This window comes from Podarcis vaucheri (assembly GCF_965113315.1).
Source record: "Podarcis vaucheri genome assembly, chromosome: 10".
Lineage (NCBI taxonomy): Eukaryota > Metazoa > Chordata > Lepidosauria > Squamata > Lacertidae > Podarcis > Podarcis vaucheri.
This window is the reverse complement of record NC_138748.1, coordinates 3,248,357-3,268,880: the sequence shown is the minus strand read 5'-3', so window position 1 is coordinate 3,268,880 and position 20,524 is coordinate 3,248,357. Positions and strand designations below refer to the sequence as shown.

Below are 20,524 nucleotides of genomic sequence, written 5' to 3'. Positions count from 1 at the left end.
TATAAAGTAACCAATTTCAGAGATTTCCACTAGAGGGAAACAATGTCCCCTTTAAACACAACTCATACAATCCAAAGTTAATTTCAGATTTCAGTTACTTTTTACTCCTTTTTAGAAGCAGCCAGAAACTATAGAAACAATGTATTTCTCTTCCTTTGCTAGCTGTCAAGGAACGTTCTAAGTGCTGTCAATGAACATTCCACAACGTCAGTCCACTAGCAGCCCATTTCCAGGGTCTATTTATTTTATCTCCCTTCACTCTCTCCTGCAGGCATACTCAGTCCACAACTCCCCCCCCTCTTCTCCTGCATCCAAGGGGGGTTTTGTGCTCTTTACCGATGGAAATTTAGGCTTTTACAAAAGGCTTTCCAAGACTTCAGCCTACAACCTCCTTGCCTCAGTCTGTTTACAAGTAGGGAAGGCGGACTTCCTGTTTTGAACCTCACCGTTTCGATGCCAAATTAAACTTTTAAAATCCGATTCTCCCGTCTCAGCTCTACTCACGGGTAATTACTTTGGAGTCAAATTGTCCACAGGAAAAAGTCAATGCTCTCCGGCAACAGCTATGCGGCTTTGCTCCATGGAAGAAGCAGACGATTCGAAGCACCGCGCCGCTCACCGCACATCGGTCCGGATCCCCGAAACCGGGTTTCCCCGCGAGTAGGGGAGGCGCAAAAGGTGCCCGCCAAATTCCACGTTCACAGGCTTCTCCCGCCTGTGATTTTTACGGGTCTCCGCCTTCGCTGCGGCGGTACAGACCCAAATTCCCACGGGGCAAGTTCCTCCCGATCAGAGGAACTCCGCCATTGCCGGAGGCACCATTGACAATTTGCCACTTCAGCCTAACTCTGAAATGTTGACACTGGTTAAATATCTTCCAGAGCTGTCTGCTGTGTCTCTTAAAGGAAGAAATAGATAATCATTCACCAATGCAATATTAAAATGCTTATTAAAACAAAGGAATTCTAATTGTAGTAGACCTGCCTGCAAATGTCTATTTCTGCCTGGAGGTGGTGCCACATATATTACAGAATTCTGGACATTATTGGCAATACAGTACACTAGAAGCATGTTTTAATATAGTTGTAAAAAAAAGTTCCCTTTGAAACAGAGTATAAAAATCATTAGTTCATTATCTCTGCCTTTCCATTGTTGAAAAGTTTGGGAGAAGGGTGTATCTTTTTCCCCTATCTTATTTTGTAAAGCAGCACATGAATTGATGATGCTTTGTAAATTCAATAAATTTTTTTGTGTGTGTTTTTAGGGACGTATAGCCTGTGCCAATGTTCTTAGTGATCTTTATGCTATGGGAGTCACTGAGTGTGACAACATGTTGATGCTGCTTGGAATAAGTAATAAAATGACAGATAGGGTAAGTACTGTAAATACTGCTATAGGAATGCCTCATGCTAACATATTGCCTTGTGTCCCTGAAAATGAACACCAGCTTTCATAGAGAACAATGCAACCTTTATTCCAAGCATCCACAAGAGAATCCCATGTTTGTTGTTGAACATCTATCAGTTATCCTAGGATAACAAAAACATTTTTTCCAGCTTCCGTTATGATTCATGCTCAAAGAAAAAAGAATTACATTTATATACCACCTTTTCCTCCAAGGAGTTCAAGGCAGGACACACGGTTCTCCCCTTCCCATTTTAAAATAGTTGTAAAAAGAGTAAGCAAGCCTAGGGGAGATCAGAGGTTGGCTGAGTGTTGTGTGAACTGGGCCAGTCTGCAATTACCAGGGCCAGGTGAGACCAGACTATTTTTGTAGTCAGACTAAAACATGCACACAGGCTTTTGCGGTTCATACCACTATTGGGGTACAGCAAGGTGCTTGAAGGTAGTTGGAATGTTTTTTCTCACACTTTAGCAAGTGCATAATATCAAGCAGCATATGACTTCTGTTTAATCTGGAACTCACAAATATGGGATATCTACTTGCCCCATCTTTGTTTTGCATTTTCATCTCATTATTGAATGGCACAATGTGTGAAAGGGGTGCTTTTTTGCTTGGCATGACTTGTACCATGCAGAAAAGTGTTCTGCTTTTCACAATGTACATTTGTATTGTTTTGTGTTCTCCTATACATACCTTGCTGTATGCTTTTTATTAAAAGTTTTGGATTCAGTGGTACAGAGAGGGGCTTCAGTTGAGTGGGGGCTTCCACAAACAAAAGGAGGAGGAGGAGGAGGAGCTTTTTTTGGTCATTTCCCCATATTCCCCTGTACCACCTCCCAAGCTGTCCTGAAAGGTCAAGCAGCTCCCAAGTGCAAACATTTTAGAGGTGGGGTAGAATGAGGGGAAAGAGAAAAGTTGCCGAAATCTCTTCCCCTCTCCATTAATGGCAGTTGAAAGCACCCACTTTCACGAGTTGAGTACTCACATCTCTACATCCAACCCATTTAAGCATAGGTTTTGAATCCAAGAAATTGTTCTTAATTGTACTTGTACTTTAAGTTTTTGGAAAATGTGTCTCAAAGACTTTCAAAGAAACTGTGAAACATTCTGCTCTGGTTTTGGTTTGACCAGTAGCTCCTATGGATGGTTTGCAAGTTAAAAATGGATTCAGCAGGTGCTGGTTTGCACCTCCAGACTGGATTTTTTTTCATTGATTATAGAGTTTATCTGCTTGTGTTGTTTCTGATCTCTAGGAAAGGGACAAAGTAATGCCTCTAATTATCCAAGGTTTCAAAGATGCCGCAGAAGAGGCAGGAACATCAGTGACTGGTGGTCAGACAGTATTAAACCCTTGGATTGTTCTAGGAGGAGTGGCCACAACAGTCTGCCAGCCTAATGAGTTTATAATGTGAGTTGAAGCATTTAATCCTATGCAAAAGGGGTTGTAAAATATTAAAAGGGGTAGGTACTGTTAAAATTCTGGATATTTCCTTTCTGTAATGTTATCTGTAAGAAAACTGATGATATTTTGGCCTTTGGGTTCTTGGATATTAATCATACATGTCTAACTGCAGAATCCTATAAATATTTTCTTGGACATAAGTCTTGCTGTGTTCAATGAGGCTTACTCTCTAGTAAGTGTGTTTAGAATGGCAGCCTCAGAAACCTTTAAAATGAGTTACCCTTTTCATTTGGAGAAGCATGTATCAAGAATGAAAGTTAAGCTTCTGTTCTTCTGGTGTCACATTCTAGGTTAGAATGTTAATTGAATGTGACCATTACCAATTTTTTTAAAGGTCCTTGAATAACATGTATAAACATACCCAGGAAATCATATTAATAGTTGCCACTGTATTCAGCATACAGCGGAACCTCGGGTTGTGAACATGATCCATGAATGAGGCACCCACAGCGCCGCGTCTGTGCATGCGCGTGACGCAATTCGGCAGTTATGCGCAAAGCGTGATTTAGCACTTATGCGCGAGCGCTGAAACCCGGAAGTAACACATTCTAGTACTTCTGGGTTCAGTGTGTCCGTAACCTGAAAACGTGCAACCTGCAGCGATCGCAACCCGACGTATGCCTGTACTAGCTACCTGTTACATTGTACCCTACAATGTAGAATGAACATCCTTGGCGCACTATGTGGCTGTAAATCCTTCCATGATTGCAGTTGGCTTTGAAGTCTGCTTACTTTGTTTCTCCTTGATACAATAACTTATGCTGAAATCCTAAGCTTTTGAAGTAGGAGGAATGAGATTTCCATCTACATACAGAACTGAGACCAGAATCCTGCTATGGAAGCTTGACATAAATAAGATCTATTATTATAGGTAGCGTGAGTGGCTATTTCTCATCATTAAGCACTTTAAAAACAATCCTCTGAAACACGAATAAACGTCAAACGAATTATTTAAGCCACCTAAACAAGCACATTTCATGGGATTTCAAAAAGTATTTTTGTTATTTAAAAATAAAATCTTTGACCTTTTCTTTTACTTTGTCTTTGTGATTATATTCTTTTTTTAAAAAAAAAACCCACACATGCACCAAAGGTCTAGTATCTGTGACTGATTCACAGTATAGTTCTGAAGATGTTGTTTTTTCATTGGTTACCTGTAGTATCTTTCCATAGCCTTCTGTAGCTGGACAGAAGCCTTCCATAGCCTTCTGTAGCTGGCTACTGTTACTCAGTTTGAGATGCAAAGTTCATAAAATTGTCCTCTGGCATTTCACTTCTCATAGTCCTCAGTTTTAGAGTAAGCTCTTTTGGTGGTTGAGCATTGTTGTATATATTCTGTGGAATGATGACTGGGAAATAGTCACATCATATGTGTCTTTTTACATATATGGGTGTCTTGTTTGCAGGCCAGACAATGCAGTGCCAGGAGACGTGCTTGTGTTAACTAAACCCTTGGGAACGCAGGTTGCTGTAGCTGTCCACCAGTGGCTAGATATTGTAAGTAAATGCGTCTGAATGGGGTCGGAGTAAAGGATCAGAGAAATAATCTGTGTAGCTCTTTATCTGAGGCAGTTATCTTAACCTTGAAAATATACACCTGTTTAATCAGTATTTGAACCAGTGAATAGGCATAGGCTTAAACCTATTTACATAAACTGCTAGCAATTTGCTATTGAAATCTTTGAAACTGGGGTTTTGCTCTGCAAGTATAGATCAGTTAATTATCTAGAAATTAAAAAAAATATATCTCTGAAATTCAGTATTAGTGGTAGTATTGAAACTTTTCACTGTAAAAGCACATCTCTATGTATGTTGATATAGGGCATCTATTTTGATAATATGCTTTTCATTGTGCTTGATGAATACTCAGATGGTGATGATGATGATGATGATGATTTTATGAATTTAAATTCATGCAAAGATTGCAGGGCAGTTCACAACATAAAAATACAAAATGAGAAGACAGAATACACAATAAACCAAAAAGAAACCAATAACCCCCTCCCACAAACACATTTAAAGGCCGTAGACTGTTCAGTCAGTCAATGGTTTAAAGATACATGATGAAGGCACTAGGTGAGCTTTCCTGGGGTGACCGTTCCACAATGGGGAGCCACTGCAGAAAGGCCCCATTCTCATGTTGTTGCCTCTTGTGGAGGTGCCACACAAAGAAGGGCCTTAGGTGGTAGTTGCAGGGTTAGTAAACCACTAGTAAACAGTATATATTGACAGTTTTTTAAAGCGTGTCATCATTTTAAGAAAGGTAAAGTATAAATAAAAGCAAGTTGGGCTATCATGTATGTTACATGCAAAGGCCAGGAGCTTTCTCGGCACACTTCCTACCATCTTAGGATGAGGAGACATGAAAGAACAATTCAGGAGATTCATAGTTTTTTGAATGTGGGATATTCCTTTTCAGATCTTGCAGTCCCATTTGAGTATTCAAGTACTCACAACCTAATTGAAAATGAATACTGATTGTTTAGATACCCTTTGCTTTGAGGTGGATTGGGGCATTCATCAGACAGATTTACTGTCCTCTGCCCCACACTGTTAGGCAGACTTGAAATGCTTCTTGATTCATTGTTGCACCTGGTTTCCCAGGTTGCGTCCGTAATTAAGTGTGAGTTCTGTGTGAATTATGTATTGTGTGTTCATATTTTTGACATTAAGGCTGCAACCCTACACACTTACCTGATAGTAAGCCCCATTGAATACAGCAGAACTTTCTTCTAAGTTAATATACACACTAGACCATTATTGAGGATGGTAGAAAGCCAAGCAAACTGTAAAGAGTTCCAAAAGCAGCTCTTTAATGTGGGTGAATGGATAACATTATTGCAAATGCAGTTCAGTGAAAGTAAATATAAAGTGATGCACATTGGGAGAAAAAATCCCATCTTCATCATCTCTACTAGCTTAGGTGACTTTAGAAAGGAATTTGCCTTGAGATATGTTTGGAAGGCAACAAATAAATGACAATAGTAATAATACTTGACTCCTGTTGGAAGCAAGATGCTGGACTATATAAGACCTTTAGTTTACTGCACTTTAAACAAAGTAATTGCATCACATGCAGAATTTATGTAGTTAAAACACAGATAGTTTGATCTTGTTTCTTCTTCAACATACTAGCCAGAAAAATGGAACAAAATCAAGTTGGTGGTTACACAAGAAGATGTGGAGCTAGCCTATCAAGAAGCAATGATGAATATGGCAAGACTCAACAGAACAGGTATGAGAATGGGGTATACATGCTTCATGATGAAACTTTTTGGAGTTAAATATGGCTAAATAAGTCACTAAGAGGCAAACAGTTTTTGAAAAGCATGTACACCGTTTGTATTAGAGCTGGAAAAATATTAGTGTTGCAATAAATCAGAAATAAATCAGATTTCCAAAGCCCTCAGAATATAGAGGCCTTTGCAATGTTCTGAAAATCAAAATGGAGGGTCTTGGCTTCCTTTTTAAAAGTAGGATCAGAGGACATCAGAACATTTTCTCTGCCTTTGATTGAAATGACAAGAATGGTTACTCTTGCTATCCTTGCCATGGCTTCATACCTAGTACTCCCTTTCTCTCTGGGCAGATAGTTTTTTAAATCAAACTTTGGTCGTAGAATTTCTGCATTCTTTGCAAATACAGTGGTACATCGGGTTACATACGCTTCAGGTTACAGACTCCGCTAACCCAGAAATATTTCTTCAGGTTAAGAACTTTGCTTCAGGATGAGAACAGAAATTGTGCTCCGGCAGCGTGGCAGCAGCAGGAGGCCCCATTAGCTAAAGTTCGTAAACCGAGGTACCACTGTATTTGGTCCTACAGAAGGGCTTTTCAAACATGTTAAAACTTTCTGCAATTGTGGGTGGCCCCAGGTCCATACAGACACTTTTTAGTATATCCTATAAAAACTGCTGCTAGTCAGTGATTAATGTTTCTTTCAATGTTTGTGGAAATAACCTATGATGCTCGTTTATTTTGTATGGTGCACAAATTGAGAAACTGCTTACCTGATAGTTTATAAAGCTGTTCTAACTATCTTTCCGCAGGAGCATCATCTAAATATAATTCCCCTAAAAGGAAAATATATTTTAAGTGGAGTGTGTGCGCGCGCATGTGTTTCAGGTCTGAATATCCCAAATCTATTCTACATAGAGAATGAAAGAAGCTTAGACTTCAGTTCATTTGAAATTAGGTTTTCCTACTCACTGGTCATGTAATTAAACTTATTAGTATGTAGGGAGTATATGTAGCCACTCAAATAAAACAAAGTTGAACTTAACCTGGAACTGTTCTTTCAAAGTTGTAAAATATATTTACATGACACTTCCTTCTTCTAACTAAGAACAATACTTCCCAAACTCCTCATGCTTTGAAAGCTACATTGAACAGCACCCTAGAATGTGTCATCTGTAATGTATACTAATCATTACTGCATTTGATGACTACCTGCTCACATTCTCTTACCTGCTTACCGCTTCTATTGCATCTGCAGAAAATAGCAGGAGACATTTTCAGGTGGTTCACAATTTAATGGAACCACCATTGGGGTTCCGCTAACCCCAAGATCTCCTGCAATGATTTTGCAAAGTTTTTTGCAGATAAAGTCACTCAGATTCGGGAAGAGGTAGACTCCACCGTGGGAGCAGGGCCGGAGCGGGAGAGTGCTAGAGTCCTGTCTAGTAGAGTTGCATGGAATCAATTCCAATCTGTTACCTCCGAGGATGTGGACAGGCTGCTTGGACGAGTGAAACCAACCACCTGTCTCCTTGATCCTTGCCCATCCTGGCTCATACATGCGAGCAAGGAAGGGCTGGGCGATGGGCTCTGCGGGGTGGTGAATGCTTCCCTCTGTGAGGGAGCATTCCCAGACCCATTGAAAGAGGCAGTCATTAAACCGCTTCTTAAAAAAACATCTTTGGACCTGGCCAATATGGCCAACTATCACCCAGCCTCAAATCTTCCATTTTTGTCAAGGTGATTGAGCAGGTGGTTGCTGAACAACTCCAGGCACTCCAGGAGGATGCGGACCATTTGGATCCCTTCCAGTCAGGATTCAGACCGCCCCATGGGACTGAAACTTTCTTGGTCATGCTGGTTGATGATCTCCAGCAGGCTAGGAACAAAGGTGAAAACTGTTTCCTAGTTCTGCTGGATTTCTGAGGCCTTTGATACCATCAATCATGACCGTCTAGAGGAGCTGGGGGCACTGTTATACAGTGGTTCCATTCCTCCCTCCTGGGTCGTGTCCAGAAAATGGTGGTGGAGGATGAGTGTTCAGACCCATGGGCTCTCACTTGTGTGGCCTCAGGGTTCTGTCATCTCCCCCATGCTTTTTAACATCTATACAAAGCTGCTGGGAGAGATTATCAGGGGGGTTGGGCTGGGTGTTCATCAGTATGCGGATACCCAGCTCTACCTCTCTTTCAAATCAGAACCAGTGAAGGCAGTGAGTGCCTGGAGGTGGTTAGAGGATGGATGGCGGCTAACAGATTGAGGCTGAATCCTGATAAGGCAGAAGTACTATTTTGGGGGGAAAGGGGGCAGGTGGGTGTGGAGGACCCCCTGGTCCTGAATGGGGTAACTGTGCCCCTGAAGGACCAGGAGCGCAGCCTGGAAGTCATTTTGGACTCACAGCTGTCCATGGAGGCGCAAGTCAATTCTGTGTCTGGGGCAGATGTCTACCAGCTTCATCTGGTACGCAGGCTGAGACCCTGTCTGCCCATGGACTGTCTCACTAGAGTGGTGCGTGCTCTAGTTATCTCCCGCTTGGACTACTGCAATGCACTCTACATGGGGCTACTTTTGAAGGTGACTCAGAAACTACAACTAATCCAGAATGTGACAGCTAGACTGGTGACTGGGAGCGGCCGTTGAGACCACATAACACTGGTCTTGAAAGACCTACATTGGCTCCCCGCACGTTTCCGAGCACAATTCAAAGTGTTGGTGCTGCCTTGAAAGCCCTAAATGGCCTCGTCCAGTATACCTGAAGGAGTGTCTCCACCCCCATCGCTCAGCCCAGACACTGAGGTCCAGCGCCAAGGGCCTTCTGGCAGTTCCCTCCCTGTGAGAAGCAAAGTTACAGGGAACCAGGCAGAGGGCCTTCTCGGTAGTGGCGCCCGCCCTGTGGAACACCCTCCCACCAGATGTCAAAGCGATAAACAACTACCTGACATTCAGAAGACATCTTAAGGCAGCCCTGTTCAGGGAAGTTTTTAATGGGTGACATTTTAGTGTATTTTTGGTCTCTATGGAAGCCGCCCAGAGTGGTTGGGGAAACCCAGCCAGATGGGCGGGGTACAAATAATAAATTATTATTATTATTATTATTATTATTATTATTATTATTATTATTAATGACTGATGTTTCAATGTATTTTTAGTCTCCTTCTGGAAGCAGCCTAGAGTGGCTGGGGAAACCCAGCTGGGTGGACAGTGTATAAGTAATAAATGATGGTGGTGATGATGCAACTTCATTTTTACTCTTTCTGCAACATTTCTGAGTATTTTAATAAAACCTAGTTCAGAATTACTGCTACTGCTACTGGTACTTATTCAGTTCACTATGTGGTCCATGGGTGAATTACAACAGTTTCAAATTCAATATGGAAAACAGTTCATATAAATTACAGTCACAGGAATAGGGTGGGTCCTGAAACCACATCTCTTGTGTTAAAGTTCAGAGTAAAGTGATGGGTCTTGAAACTTCACAGTACATAACTTAAACTGGTTCACAAAGTGGTGGAAAAGAAACTCCAGAATTCATCGTAATGTTTTCTCCTGTTTTCCATTTCCAGCTGCAGGACTGATGCACACATTCAATGCACATGCAGCCACAGACATCACAGGCTTTGGAATCCTGGGGCATGCACAAAATTTAGCCAAGCAGCAGCGCAATGAGGTTTCTTTTGTTATACACAATCTTCCTGTTCTTGCCAAAATGGCTGCAGTCAGCAAGGCGTGTGGCAACATGTTTGGCCTTATGCATGGGACGTGTCCTGAGACTTCAGGTAAATCTCCCTTTTTAAAATAAGGTTTTTCTCCTAAGAATATCATAACATACCATATCTATAGCAGGAAATTTAATATGAATCTGTGTCAGCAGTGTCTTGGCCAGGCAAATGCTTACTTCATGTGACTGGGCAAATTTCCAAACTTTGTGCACTGCATTTTTAACAATATTTGAATCATTTCATGGAGAGCAGGATGCATATTGCTGAGATTTATCTTTATAGAATTAAATGGCATTTGTATATTTGTGAAGTGCAGCCTGCATTAAAATTGGGACTGGGAATCAATTCTAGGTAGGTTGCAGTGCGTGAGATGTTGCATTTATGCAATTGCAAATAGCCTTCAGTGAGACAAGTAAAAAGGAAGGCTTGCCATATTGACTGGACAAAGCAGTAAGAACTTATTTGGGCAGACCAGTAAATTTAAGTAAATATTATGAACACTTCCTACATTGAAGGATGCACCACACATTCAAAAAGCAAATTATAAAGATGTCAACTCTTTTGCTAGCATGTAGCTTTCAAGAAACTCCCTTGGTTAGTCTAATGGACTAATAGCTAGAGAAGGCCAGTTAAGTGTTTGAGCTTGCTAATTCTCTTGGCCTACATAAGATACCATTGATCATGGCATCCTTCTGGAGAGGTTGGTTGGGTTGGTAGTAGGAGGCTTGGCTTTTGGTGGTTCTCTTCTTTGGAGCACTGATTCAGAAGGTGGACTACCTGAGGGATTACTACTTTGCCCGATAACCTTTATGTTGAGGTGTTCCACTATATTATTATCATCATCAATTGCTTTCCATGAGGCATCCTGAAGAGGTTTACAATATCATAACCTATATATAAAACATTTTTTAAAAATAAGAATTTTAAAACAGCAGCACATATGTAAAATTAATTCAAAACAAAGACAAATATCAATTGGGATAAAGATTCTGGATGGCTTGTTGACAGAGGAATGTTTTCCCCTGTTGTTGAAAGACAATGGAGAAGGTGCCTGTCTGATATGCAGTAGGGGGGAGTTCCAAAGAGACTTTAAGTAAAGAGAAAGGTAACCCTGACTGTTAGGTCCAGTCGCGAACGCCTCTGGGGTTGTGGCACTCATCTCGCTCTATAGGCTGAGGGAGCCGGTGTTCGTCCGCAGACAGTTTTTCCGGGTCATGTGGCTAGCATGACTAAGCCACTTCTGGCAAACCAGAACAGCACACAGAAAAGCCGTTTACCTTCCCGCTGGAGCGGTACCTATTTATCTCCTTGCAATTTGATGTGCTTTCGAACTGCTAGGTGGGCAGGAGCAGGGACCGAGCAACGGGAGCTCACCCCAACCTTCTGATCAGGAAGACGTAGGCTCTGTGGTTTAGATCACAGCACCACCCACGTCCTATAAAGAGACTTTAGTGCTACACTTCTGGTATGATTCTGACAGTGTGTGGAATGGTCCACCTGATAAAATGGTGCCTGCAAGATACCCTGTCCTGCATAGTTGGGTATATAGAATCATAGAGTTGGAAGAGACCACAAGGGCCATCGAGTCCAACCAAGCAGGAAACACCATCAGAGCACTCCTGACATTGTCAAGCCTCTGCTTAAAGACCTCCAAAGAAGGAGACTCCACCACACTCCTTGGCAGCAAATTCCACTATAAAGGAGGGAAAGACAGGATCCTGATCCCAAGCTTTTTAGGGTACACCAAGTCAAATCATTTTCTTATGATCAATGACCAGTATCAGGACAGACACCAATTATAAAATATCACCACCCTAATATGCAGCTGCTGAAAAATTGCATTAGCTGCCGCTTTGCTACTGATTACTGGTAATGTACACCAATACCAGCAATCAGTAGCAAACCAGCAACAAGTGCCATTCTTTCAGTGGCATATTAGGATGGTAATATTCTGCCTCATGGAGCTGTCCAGCTGTTGCATTTTGCACCAGCTTGCAGCTTCTGGGTCAGCCTTGAACAGTCGCACACAGTGCATTGCAGTCATCCAAACTTGTCTCCTGTGCATCTTGCCACCTGCAGAAAAATGCTGAGAGAAGTCACCTGGGAATTTAGAGTGGGTGCCATGAATACGGTGATTACACTCAGCGCTCTTGTGCTCTCTCTCTCTCTGTGGGTTGAGGTAGTGGAAGTGCAGAACCATTTTCCAGAATGCAGGCCAATAAACTGAATCAAACTCCTGACAAATGAGGTTCTATCACTACTTTAGTTGCTCAAGGACATGATGTTCAGTCTGCTCTAGACTGAGTTACACTCTCCCAAAGGATCGTGTTTGCAGTTTAGCGATACTGTTGTGCCAGAGGTGGGTCAAACTTGGCCTGCGAGGCTGTTTTCTTCAAACCCTGCCCACCTGCCATCATATGTGACATCAGGTGGAGCCTTGGGCACAGTGGGGCACTCCTGGTCATGCACTGGCAAGTGAAAGCAGCTATGGCTCTATTGCCCATAAGCTGATGGGCAATAGAGCCGAGACATGCTAGATTGGGTGTGGGAGCAGCTTCCCTGTGGAGAACACCCCTGCATGCCGCATGGATGGTGCTTGGAAGTCCAGACTTCAGAGCGCAAGATGCCCAGTCCCCCAAGGCTTAATTCTGCAGCAAAGAACCGTTGAGAAGAGCACGCCTGGCAGTACTGGGCAGCACAAGATGGCGCTACCCCGTTGGCATACAAACACTGCATTTTGCGCAAGCATTGCTTAAAGAACTTCTTCCAGAGGTCAGCAGATGGTGCTCTTTTCCCAGAGAGCCCAATTAGCCACTGCTGCTGTGTGTCTTTAGTGCAAGTTCTAGTCTGGAGTAGTCTCCCAATGTCCACAACATTGTGGCTCTAGACCAGATGTGTGTTTGGTAAATTACACAGAAGGGCAAGAAAGCAGTATTAAGTAGGGAGAAAAAAATCTTAATGGAGTAACACTTCTGAGTACGCACTCCTAAGGCTTGGTTTCTCATGTTGGCCTGGGTCACATGGTCACATTAAAGTAACGCTAATGCGAACACTCTTGTGAACAAGCAGCGTGTTGGTTTGCACTGCCGAAATTGTGCCTCACTGTTCCCCTGCTGCTGTTGCGCTTCCAGGAAAGAAGCCGTACTCAGGCTTGTTGTGCGGGCTGAACATGGTTTCTTTCCTCGTCAGGCTGGGCCGTTCAGACAACACAACAAGCCAGACTTGCCTTCTTGGCAGCCGGGGAGAAGCAAAGTGGCCAGAATTTCAGCAGTCTGCAAAGGTACACTGGGCATTCACATTAAACCATAGTTTATTTTAAGTATGGTTTGATGTAATATAATTCACGCATCAGAATAAGTTAAAGAGGGTAGCATGCACAATTAGGTACTATTTGTGTACATATTCATCAATATTAAACTTAGCCATTTACCTGGAATTCTTTTAGCTCATCTCTCTGTAGTGTGCAAATAACCTGCACAAATTAGCCTCCAATTTCCATGTTCAAAAGCAGCCGAGTTACTCAGATTAGGTTTTATTCAGAGACAGACTCCCAGCTTTGTAGTTCACATTTGAAAAGTTGGTACAAAAAACTGCAGTCTACTTTTCAAACACCGTCTAAGGAACTTTCTGAAGATCCTTTTGGAAACCGAACTGGATACCAGTTTGATACCATCAACCTTCTGGAGCGCCTGTCTGAGTTAGGGGTGGGTGGCATCACTTTGCGGTGGTTGCAGTCCTACCTGGATAGACATTGCTGGATGGGTGGTGCTTGGGGAGTGCCCTTCAATGTTGGGTTCCTCAGGGTTTAACAGCTACATGAAACTGCTCAGTGGGGTTATCTGGAGGTTGAGGGCGTTGTCAGCAATGCCCTTATGGCACACAGCTCTACTCCTTTACATCTGCACACAGTGAATGGCTTGACGGTTGTTATGCTTCACTAGTAGACTGGATTGTGGTTCTCTCCTCTCCATTTTCCTGGAATGGTGGGGGCAGAAGGGCAGGCAGGTGACCAAATAAAATATGATTACATGCTTGCAGTACATGTAGGCAAGAAAACCTGCATGTGGATGAATCCCCACGGAAAGCATCCTTGTAGAAATTTTAAGGCGTGCTCTGTCTCCAAGCACCATATTTGTTAGATCTTTATTTTCTTCACCAAAGAAGTTCATGCTAAGTCTTGGTAGGAAGAATGCTGATAAATATAAATAATTTTTAGTTCAAAAGGCTTTGCTGACTGATAACCATGTATTATATAGCAATGTCTGTTGATTTTGCATGCTACTCCAAAGAAGCTGTTTTTCATTCTGGAGTTAATGATACAGTATAAGGACCAGCATCTTTTGATGCCATTGTGTGTCCTTTATTCATTTATGTATTTTTAAAAATACATAATGTCACTGGTGGATATATATAACTATGTCTGATGAGAACTTGGTTGAAAAACTGTTACAGGAGTTCTCAAATGGTTTGCATGGTTATTGTTAGTCATTTAGTCGTGTCCGACTCTTCGTGAGCCCCTGGACCAGAGCATGCCAGGCACTCGCTTCTTCCACTGCCTCCCGCAGTTTGGTCAAACTCATGCTGGTAGCTTCGAGAACACTGTCCAACCATTTCGTCCTGTCGTCCCCTTCTCCTTGTACCCTCAATCTTTCCCAGCATCAGGGTCTTTTCCAGGGAGTCTTCTCATGAGGTGGCCAAAGTTTGCATGGTGAGCCTCCCCAAATAAAAATAAGATAAAATGCTGAGCTTCTCCTAACTTGATCCAGAGAAAAATTGCTGGTGGCTTAGGTCTGTTAGAAAGAATACTGAAATAAAAAGAAACAATCAGAATTACACGGAAGAGTGTTTAAAGATCCACAAGACATAGATGGAGGGAAGCAAAATCTCATGGAAAATGCAAGCCTATTCAATTGTACCTTAGCATCATCAGTCAACAAGGATGCCCAGACTTTGTAGCTGAAATAACTTTTACCAACTTCCATTTTAAGAATGGTGGGGTTTAGATTGGAGTAATTGAGAAGGTTTGTAGTGACTTCTGATCTGAACTGTCAACTCTTCTTCCTTTCAGGAGGACTCCTTATTTGTTTACCACGTGAACAGGCAGCACGTTTCTGTGCTGAAATCAAGTCTCCGAAATATGGTGAAGGTCACCAAGCATGGATTATTGGGATTGTAGAAAAGGGCAACCGCACTGCCAGAATTATAGACAAACCTCGAATCATTGAGGTAGCACCACAAGTGGCTACTCAGAACGTGAACCCAACGCCTGGAGCAACTTCTTAATCTAGATGAAATAGCTTTTTTTAAAATAGATCTATTCCTTTATCATTTTACAGCCTAAAGAACTGTAAAAAGAGAAAAAGAAACACGTTGTGTCTGCAAATCTGGTGGCCTTAGGTCAGTTTGAGTGGATGCGTTTAATAAAATAAAACCCATTGCCTTTTTTCCTGTTACATTAACTGAAGATGCACCTAATCTTGAGGCAGCTTCTGAGTTGAGAATTATATTGTTATCCAATACTGTTGATTCATTTTGAATCTTTAGACACTTATCTCTTGCCGCATAGGCTCTTTTTTAAAAGGGTGCTTTCACGTAGCACAGACATTACCAATAGTGGTGTCAAATAGCAGTTTATGTCCTTTTTCACTATGTGTATATTTATCATTAGGTCTAATTTCAGATGCCTTGAATGAAATTCCAGGAAGGCAATAAATTTGATAAAGTGATGCACAGTGCTTTTATCCATTAGCCAAGAGGGTTGCATGTCTACAGTCAATCTTTGATTTGTAAAAGTCTTATCTGTGAGCATCTAAAACCCTGGACATTGCTTGGTAATACATTCTGCTAAAAACAAGCAAGTGCTGACTTTGCATGGAAGCACTTCAGAGTTGAAGGGGAAAAATAATTTTCTTCTTTGTAGATCAGACAATATTTACTTGTATTATCAATAATTGTTTCTTTTATTGATAGCATAAATGATGATGCTCAGTTTTGCAATGTGATTGGGTGTGCTATAGAGCAACAAGGTATTGCCAGCCAAACAGGTTATTGTATAATCATTTACAATTCACTATATGATTAACTACACAAATAATTTTTAAATATAACCAATTTAAAAAACTGTTTTGTGGATGGTAGTGTTTAATACATTTTATATTTTGTATAGTGATTATTATAAATCTTTTTTGTTTTCTTAAATCAGCTGTCTAGTATAATGCCTAGTATTTTTGTTCTCTGCTCAAAATTCATTTTTGTGCACGCTTTTGTGATGTGTTTAATATCTGCATTGCCAACATTTCAGCCTGAACTTAAGCTTATTATTTGAATAAATATTTAATTTTTGTATTGCTCTTGTACAAATGGATGACTTTTTTAATTTTCTGCCTAAGCTTACTGTGGGTGAAAGGTGGCAAGTAGGTTACTATGCCATTTAGAATTATGGTATGGACATTTATAAACCGTGAAAAATGAAAGCAGTTATATCCAATGGCTATTTTGGGGTTAAATTACCTGTAAAAGTGCAATCCTATACTCGTTTACCTGGGAGCTCCAGTGAGCTCAATGGGACTTGCTGTATATTCAGAAATAGACATGCATTGGGTTATAAATTCTAGAATGCAGGCATCTAAGGGGGATTTGTTTCTTTTCAAGAGAATGAATGTGGAAGCCATAGGGCTGCATACAGTTATGGGTGAGTTGGCTAAATTGCATCTTGCCATTATAAAGAGGGAGGGTGGACAGTAAGTTCTATAGTTGGAAAAATGAACTGATTTCAAAGGAGAGATAAGTCTGAGGGTGATTTGTGCCTATGTGAAAATGCATGTGAGTGTAGTTTATCCCACTCACTACTGGCATGCAGCTCTTGTGCAAAGACAGGTAAGTAACCAATGTTTTAAAAATATTCTATATTAAATACCATATACAGAACAGCTAAAAGAAAAGCCACAAAATGGTGTTGGAAAGTATTTCCTAAGACCCAAGTCCCAGTGGAGGCTTTAATTTTATTGTTTTTCCTGTACTCTAGCACCCTCCCCCATTATATAGTTGCATGATTTTTATTTCCAAGATAGCCTATCCAAAGGTCACTCATGTATTGCAGCTGGCTTTAGTGAATTAGGTTGCAAAGGTCCTAGTTTGTTAGCCACATCAGCTTCTCATAAAAACATTTGCAAAATGCAAAACTTAATTCTGCTCCCCTTTCCTAACCACAGCCACCAAAGTGTTACAGTACTTACCTCATTGAGGAAAATTAAACATAAGTTCATTTACCATAACTGCAGCATGTTGGGCAACTGTTCATATGTGCATAACCATTGAGATGGAGAAACCTTGTATATTGCACGAACATGGGGTGGGAGTGCACCCCTTTTCAGGATCCCTGTCACTGAAGTTTGGGCCCACCCGTATCAGATATTTGTCTCAAAGTCTGGAGGTTCTTAACCTTTCTACCCCCAGCGCCCACTGGGAATGGCCAAAACTCACTGAGGCCTGTTGGGTTGAAAATGAATGACAGACGAGTAGATAGGTGTCATACGGGAGGCGTCTCTCGAGCAAGCCTCGGAGACTCCCTTTTATTGAATATTACTACGTTTGCCACGTGTGCTTGTTGCTGATTGGTTAACATAAGTTCAAAACAAGGGTTGCATACAAGATATTAATTATTGCATATAAGACATTAGTCATAGACAGGTTAAAGGTTGGGAAAAGGAACACGGAGTTTACACAGGCATGGGTTCGGACTGCCCGTACCAGAGTGGTACGAAAAAGGAATGTACAAGGAGGGGTAAGTACAGATTGAGATGGTGTGAACTCAAGGTGAACAGAACGTACCAGGGTGATGATGGAATGTCTTAGCATCAGCACAGTTTGTGCAGCGTGAGCAAAACAAAGCTTAGAAGCAAGACTTCCCAGAATGCAAGAGAAAAGAAGCAATACTTTCCCATAATGCGACAGTTATGTGCAGAGAGAGAACTTCCCTTTAGAGGCCCACCAGTCACAAAATGGCAGCAGATAGTGGCAGGGAGCTGGCAAATACTGACATTATTTTCTACTTGTATCTAATCCCAATTCTGGAAATGGTTCAGTGATTTGCTACAGTGTGGTAAAGCGTTCTGTTACCTAGCTTTTTTCAAGACAAGTGCAGTCATTTGCCCTGGAGGTATTGTGACTGCCTGCCCTGTGGCAGAGGCTCTAAGTCGGGTGCCCAAACATTGTTCAAAGAGGGCCAGATTTGATGAAGCGAACGTGCATGAGGGCTGACCAGAGTTCTTGACCTTTTCTTACGATTGAAGTTCTTGAGCTTTGGACATGCCTGCTCTAATTTTCTAGTTCCCACTCCTTTGTGCCCCCCAAAAGTATGTTTACCCATCTCCTGTAGCTTCTTCAATGCCCAACCTGTAGCTTATCCTCCCCAACTGACAGTTTCTTGCCCCTTGGGTTCCTTTAAGCTCACTTCCTCCTCTACCAGCTTTCCACTCTTACTCCTTCCAATTCCCAGTTTTCATTTGTTTATTAATAATGACACTAACCTTTCACTTTCTTTTTTTTTTACCAACCCCTCTGTCTCCTGCAGGACTGGTTACTGGTGCTGGCATTGGTCTGTCTGTGCTATGGCTGGCTAAGGGGCAGGGCAGGCAAGTGAGGGGGCCTCTGGGCAAGCTGTAGTCTTGAGGGGGCCACTGGTTTGAGAAATGCTGCCTAAGTGTGTTGGTTTACTTTTCCCCATAGGAACGAATGGCATGTGCTCTTGTTGTTGTTTAGTCGTTTAGTCGTGTCCGACTCTTCGTGACCCCATGGACCAGAGCACGCCAGGCACTTCTGTCCTCCACTGCCTCCCGCAGTTTGATCAAACTCATGCTAGTAGCTTCAAGAACACCATCCAACCATCTCATTCTCTGTCGTCCCCTTCTCCTTGCGCCCTCCATCTTTCCCAACATCAGGGTCTTTTCCAGGGAGTCCTCTCTTCTCATGAGGTGGCCAAAGTATTGGAGCCTCAGCTTCACGATCTGTCCTTCCAGTGAGCACTCAGGGCTGATTTCCTTCAGAATGGAGAGGTTTGATCTTCTTGCAGTCCATGGGACTCTCAAGAGTCTCCTCCAGCACCATAATTCAAAAGCATCAATTCTTCGGCGATCAGCCTTCTTTATGGTCCAGCTCTCACTTCCATACATCACTACTGGGAAAACCATGGCTTTTACTATACGGACCTTTGTTGGCAAGGTGATGTCTCTGCTTTTTAAGATGTTGTCTAGGTTTGCCATCGCCTTTCTCCCAAGGAGCAGGCGTCTTTTAATTTCGTGACTGCTGTCACCATCTGCACTGATCATGGAGCCCAAGAAAGTAAAATCTCTCACTGCCTCCATTTCTTCCCCATCTATTTGCCAGGAGGTGATGGGCCCAGTGGCCATGATCTTCGTTTTTTTGATGTTGAGCTTCAGACCATATTTTGTGCTCTCTTTCACCCTCATTAAAAGGTTCTTTAATTCCTCTTCACTTTCTGCCATCAAGGTTGTGTCATCTGCATATCTGAGGTTGTTGATATTTCTTCCGGCAATCTTAATTCCGGCTTGGGATTCATCCAGCCCAGCCTTTCGCATGATGAATTCTGCATATAAGTTAAATAAGCAGGGAGACAATATACAGCCTTGCCGTACTCCTTTCCCAATTTGGAACCAATCAGTTGTTCCATATCCAGTTCTAACTGTAGCTTCTTGTCCCACATAGAGATTTCGCAGGAGACAGATGAGGTGGTCAGGCACTCCCATTTCTTTAAGAACTTGCCATAGTTTGCTGTGGTCAACACAGTCAAAGGCTTTTGCATAGTCAATGAAGCAGAAGTAGATGTCTTTCTGGAACTCTCTAGCTTTCTCCATAATCCAGCGCATGTTTGCAATTTGGGGCATGTGCTCTACCACTGCTCATTTTCTGGTTACGGAAAAAGGAAATCCCACTGAGTTCAAGGCGAGCTGGTCCCAAATCCGCGGACCAACTTCCTCTTTGGCTAAGAGGAAGGCTACAAAAAGGTTACCAGACGTCCCCATTTCCCGGGGACAGTCCCCAGATTTACAAATCAGTCCCGACAAAATCCATCCCCTTCAAGTTGAAAAGTCCCTGGATTCATTGGAAAAAATCTGGTAACCTTAGGCTAGAAATGTTCTAATGCCGGGGAGCCTGTGGCCCTCCCAAAATGGGCTGGGCTCTGGCCTAGCCCGTGGCCTGGGATGATGGGCGCTGCAGTTCCCCAACATCTGAAGGGTCCCCGGCTCCCCATCCCTCTTAGCCCGCAAGCAGAATCTGCCAGTGACCTCTGAGCAATGTCACTTTGTCCACTGGCTCCTTATTCCAGCATGTTGTGGTGCGTGTCTGTGTTTCAGGACCAGCCACCAGTACTGTGAGCAGGTTTGAAAGCAGGCTTGTTGTCACATGATATTAATACTCCAAATAATGAAATTAATGGCTGATGAAGCAATCGACGGCCTTTTGCGTGTGTCTGTGGTAGGGCGGTTACCCTGCGAGATCTCTTGGTGGCCAAGCCGGTTCCAGCCGTCATGCCAGCCCGGGCCCTGCGCCCCAGAGATGCTGGCCGGTCCCCCTCGAGAAGAGGCCGCCCCGAGCTTTTCACACGGGACGCCCTCGAAGCTCCGCGGCCTGCTTCCTCGCGGAGAGGAGGGCGGAGAGGAGGGCGGCCCCGGCAGGAGGAGC

At 42.6% G+C, this 20,524-nt stretch overlaps 1 protein-coding gene across 2 annotated transcripts in view; it reads left to right on the top strand.

Annotated features, from left to right (window-relative positions):
* SEPHS1 (selenophosphate synthetase 1) overlaps nt 1-16,168 on the top strand; it is a 30,173-nt gene extending 14,005 nt beyond the window's left edge. For both annotated transcript variants that reach the window (XM_082240144.1, XM_082240145.1), the window contains exons 4-9: nt 1,265-1,372; nt 2,659-2,813; nt 4,274-4,364; nt 6,003-6,102; nt 9,668-9,880; nt 14,892-16,168. In XM_082240144.1, the coding sequence (XP_082096270.1) occupies nt 1,265-1,372; nt 2,659-2,813; nt 4,274-4,364; nt 6,003-6,102; nt 9,668-9,880; nt 14,892-15,106 (882 nt within the window). In that variant the 3' untranslated portion in view covers nt 15,107-16,168. The remainder of the gene's footprint in view (nt 1-1,264; nt 1,373-2,658; nt 2,814-4,273; nt 4,365-6,002; nt 6,103-9,667; nt 9,881-14,891) is intronic.
* Nucleotides 16,169-20,524: the final 4,356 nt, after the last annotated feature.